Raw genomic sequence first — 4,337 nt, 5'->3', positions numbered from 1 at the left:
CATCCCTTGTCCCAAGCCCCTCTCCAGGTTTCCTGGAGGCGCTGGAGCTGCTCTGAGGCCCCCCCTTCTTGCAGCAGAGGGGCAGGATCCCGTCCCTGAGCTGTGGGGCTGGTGTCCCCCAGCCCGGGCGCTGCTGCTCACCTGGAGGCTCATGAGGACGTTCAGGAAGTCGTTCATGCCTGTCAAGTGTTCCACATCCTGGAAGATGGCAACGAAGAGCGTGGGGGTGATGGCGATGGAGCGGGTGAGCAGCACCCGCGCGAAGCGGGACCAGCGCAGGTTCAGGAAGCCCTGAAGAGGAGAGCAGAGCAGGAGGAGTGGGGCTGGGGCAGGGGCAAGGGCTGCTTTGGGTGACAGGGTCTCTTATGGAGCTTCCAGCACAAGCGGCGGCGTGGCCGAGGGAAGGAAGCATCCGGCTGAGCTGGACGGGTTGGGAATGGAGCCGGGGGAAGGTGCTGCTGGTGCTGGTACCTCCATGACAAACTGCCCCGAGTACGTCCCCGTCATCGTGGAGCTCTGCCCCGCGGCGAGGATCCCGATGGCCCAGATGTAGAGAGCAGCAGGACCGAAGTAACAGCCCAGAACCACTCCCTGCAGGAGAGGGGACAAGAGGGAGAGGAGGCATCAGGTCAGGTCAGCCCCAGCTCAGGGTGGAAACCGCAGGGAGCAGGAGAACTCCCTGGTGACCACATTAATCCCGGTGCGGTTGAGCTGAAAGAAGGGGAATAATCTGCTTATAGGAGAGGGAAAAGCATTCCCTGCCTCGGGAAGCAGGTAAGGAACACCTCAGGGGCTGCTGCAGTCTGAGCAGAGCAGGTTCAGGAGGGATGGAAGGAGACGCTTTGTTATGGCCAAGCTCATGGAAGAGGGAGCGAGGAGCTGGGGAGTGAGGTTGGACGAGCACCATTAGCAACGGGACAGATGATTCTACTGGTCCCAAGGGCTGGGCTGGGCTCAGGGTCCCTGGGGTCTCCTCCAGCTCTGTTTTTGGGGATCCTTTCACAGGTCCTGGTCCTCAGCCCTCCCTGTTCACCCAAAGAGCAGGTCCAGTGCCTAAAGGGGCTCCAGGAAACCTGGAGAGGGGCTTTGGACAAGGGATGGAGGGACAGGACAAGGGGAATGGCTTTAACCTGCCAGAGGGGAGATTGAGATGAGCTCTGAGGCAGAAGCTCTTCCCTGTGAGGGTGCTGAGGCGCTGGCACAGGGTGCCCAGAGAAGCTGTGGCTGCCCCATCCCTGGCAGTGTTCAAGGCCAGGTTGGACATGGGCTTGGAGCAACCAGCTCTAGTGGAAGGTGCCCCTGCCCGGGGCAGGGTCTGGAGCTGGAGGAGCTTTAAGCTTCAACCCAAACCAGGGCTGGGGTTCCAAAAGGAGCAGGTGCTACCGGCCATGGAGAGGGGACAACTCCTGCTCGTGGATCACTCACCCCTTTGTAGATGTCCACCTCCAGCGTCTGGTTGTTACTGGGGAAGAGTGAGGAGTGGGGGCTGCTGGCGTTGACACAGACGGCGTTCTGCAGCGACACGAAGGGAAGGGGGGTGCTCAAAAACAGACACGAGGACATGCAAGTAACCAGCACCCCTGTTCTTTCCCCTCTTTACACACTGCATCGATGAGCTCTGGTGGGGCTGGGAGCTCCCATCAGCCCCGGTTGTGCTCACACAGCCCCAGGGTTTGGTCCCCAGCAAAGTCCCAGCCCCAACTCACCACATCTGCATTGTTCTTCTCAAAGAAAGCCTCGGCAAAGACGGTCACCACAAAGATGTTAATGATGAAGGAGACGAAGAGAGCGATGCAGGACTCGATGAAGAAATACTTGTTGGCTTCTTGGACCTCCCTCTTGTTTGCACGGTTCACTTGCCGGGACTGCAGAGGAGATGGTGACAACAGGAGGCTTCAGAATCACGTTTTGGAGAGATCATCCCTTGTTCCCCATTGTCCCCACAGACACCAGGTTTCAGCCTCCCCGGCGCCATCCCCAGAGTCACTTTGTGCCCTGAGCATCTCAGCAGCTCACCTTGACCAAGGCCGAGTGCAGGTACATGTTGTGGGGCATGATGACAGCTCCCACGATGCCCACAGCCTGCTCCAGCTGCGGCGTTCCGCAGTCCTGGCAGTATGGGACAAAGAGCCCCTTGAGCAGCTTCTCCTGGTTGGGTCTGACTGTGATGTACTGAGACAAGAGAGAGGCGCTGGGTGAGCGCGGAGCCTTGGGTGCTCCTCTGAGCCATGCTCCCCAGCCCAAAGGTGCTAAAACTGGAAGCAGAACGTGGCAGCTCTGCTCAGAGATGGGAGTGAGGAGCTGAGCACCGCGGCTGGTTTCCAGGCTGCAGGAGCAGCACTTGTACAGAGCAGGGCATGGGCAGGACAACGGCCATACAGCAGAAGCACTGACCCAGCTTCAAAGGGCCTGGATTGGAAGGGTCTGCCCCGTGCTTTGGGGTGTTTGGGCCCAGGAGTAGGGGGACCACTACAAAGCACGCTGGTGGGAACACAGGGTGGAAGGTACCTCGTATCCGAACGTGAGAGCCATGATGGTGATGAGAAAGCCAAAGAACGCTTCCAGTTTCCGCAGGCCTGGGGGGAGGAAGACACAAAGTCCATCAGCAAACTGAGAGCAGCTGAATCGCAGGTTTCTGACTTGAAGAGGAGAAAGAAATCACCATATTTGTCCAGGAAGAGGAAGACGAAGGTGTCGGCGATGGTGATGAGCACTCCCCCCCACAGCGGGATCCTGCGGGACACAGCAACCAGCTTAGGAGCCGCACCAAGAGCTCCGGGGAGAGGTCTCTGCCCAAAGCTCCAGCGCAAAGCCTAGGTCAGGAGCAAACAAGGCTCTGAAGAGCTGCTTTGGTGCTAAACGGTAGCGCCCTGTTGTGTCTGCACTTCCAGCCTTCCTGGCCAAAGGGGAGGAGGACGCCTGGTGGTCCTTCCTTAGGGCAAGGGGCCAGGAAAGGTGCAGCCCAGCTCTGGTGGGTGGGTTCCAGCCTGTTCTCTGTACAGCCCCAAGAAGAAGAAGAATCAGGCACCAAAGGCCAAGTCATCAGAGAGCTTTAACCACAGAGATGAATCACCTGCTGTAACTTTAAGGTTTATGGGAAGCAAAGGAGCGGGTTTCGGCACACCCAGTGTCCCTTTCCCAATGCCAGAGGGGAGCACCCATCCCCTGCTGCCCTCTGATGCACCCCACTCACTTGCCCATAGACAGGAGGTTGATGGCAATCGCCGAGCCGATGACCTCCTGCATGTCGGAGCCGATGATGGCGAGTTCGACCATCAGCCACAGGATAATCCGAGGAACCTGGAGGTGAAGAAACATCCAAGAGCATCAAAAAGAGGGAAAACGCCTCCTTCCCGGAGGGGCTCGGGCTTGTGGTGCTTGTGCAGTCGGGAGCTGCCTCCTTTCCCTGGCCATGGCCTGGGCAAACCCGCTGCTGGCTGGGAGCAGAATTCCAGGTGAGTCGTGGCCATCCCAGGACATTTCTAGAGCTCAATGACTCGCCTCGATGTGATCCTTGCAAGAGGGGAACTGGGTGTTTCTGTGCACTGAGTGTTGGAACATCATCCACGTGGCCGGGCCGGTGACAAAGCCTCAGGTGCTGGATGAGAAACCTCCAACTGCGCAGAGCTGGGGACATCCCTGGCTCCAGAGAATCGTGGTTTGGGGTGGAAAGGACCCTAAAGCTCCTCCAGCTCCAACCCCCGCCCCGGGCAGGGACACCTTCCACTAGAGCAGGTTGCTCCAAGCCAAAGGGACAAGCTCCCTCGTCCATGCTGAACCAGGCACTAAGCCCGTTCTTACACAAGCCATGGAGATTCCTTAAGCAGGGAAATGTAACAGCCAGGAATGGTCTTGTTCTAAAGAGCCATTTCCCTTCTGGTGATCCCTAGAGCTTGTTTCACCCACAAGGACCTCTGCTTCTGGAGGCAGCTGGAATCCTGGCTCTGATTCCTGAGTCTGTCTCAAGTCACAGGCAAATGCCAGGACATTCCCCCCACGCTTCAAGTCTTCCTCCAAATCTGCCTTTCTTCCAACCATGAACCAAACCAAAGAAGATCAATGTAAGCTTCTTGGACGGTAAAGCAAGATCATGGAACCAGCCTCACAAGGACCTCTGCTTCTGGAGGCAGCTGGAATCCTGGCTCTGATTCCTGAGTCTGTCTCAAGTCACAGGCAAATGCCAGGACATTCCCCCCACGCTTCAAGTCTTCCTCCAAATCTGCCTTTCTTCCAACCATGAACCAAACCAAAGAAGATCAATGTAAGCTTCTTGGACGGTAAAGCAAGATCATGGAACCAGCCTGGTTGGAAAAGAGCTTCAAGACCATCCAGTCCAA

The 4,337-nt window shown here is 57.6% G+C and overlaps 1 protein-coding gene across 1 annotated transcript in view; it reads right to left on the bottom strand.

The window, feature by feature from the left end:
• SLC11A2 (solute carrier family 11 (proton-coupled divalent metal ion transporter), member 2) overlaps nucleotides 1–4,337 on the bottom strand; it is a gene marked incomplete at its 3' end in the record, with an annotated part of 8,824 nt that overhangs the window by 710 nt on the left and 3,777 nt on the right. Inside the window, exons 5-12 of the mRNA XM_010022473.1 lie at nucleotides 3,194–3,300; nucleotides 2,663–2,733; nucleotides 2,509–2,576; nucleotides 2,017–2,172; nucleotides 1,707–1,865; nucleotides 1,426–1,512; nucleotides 472–591; nucleotides 142–291 (exon numbers count right to left, since the gene is read on the bottom strand). Of these exons, the coding sequence (XP_010020775.1) occupies nucleotides 142–291; nucleotides 472–591; nucleotides 1,426–1,512; nucleotides 1,707–1,865; nucleotides 2,017–2,172; nucleotides 2,509–2,576; nucleotides 2,663–2,733; nucleotides 3,194–3,300 (918 nt within the window). The remainder of the gene's footprint in view (nucleotides 1–141; nucleotides 292–471; nucleotides 592–1,425; nucleotides 1,513–1,706; nucleotides 1,866–2,016; nucleotides 2,173–2,508; nucleotides 2,577–2,662; nucleotides 2,734–3,193; nucleotides 3,301–4,337) is intronic.

This window comes from Nestor notabilis, unplaced genomic scaffold (assembly GCF_000696875.1).
Source record: "Nestor notabilis isolate BGI_N333 unplaced genomic scaffold, ASM69687v1 scaffold20389, whole genome shotgun sequence".
In the NCBI taxonomy this organism is placed as follows: domain Eukaryota; kingdom Metazoa; phylum Chordata; class Aves; order Psittaciformes; family Psittacidae; genus Nestor; species Nestor notabilis.
The sequence above is the reverse complement of the archived record's forward strand: the minus strand, read 5'-3'. Positions and strand labels throughout refer to the sequence as shown.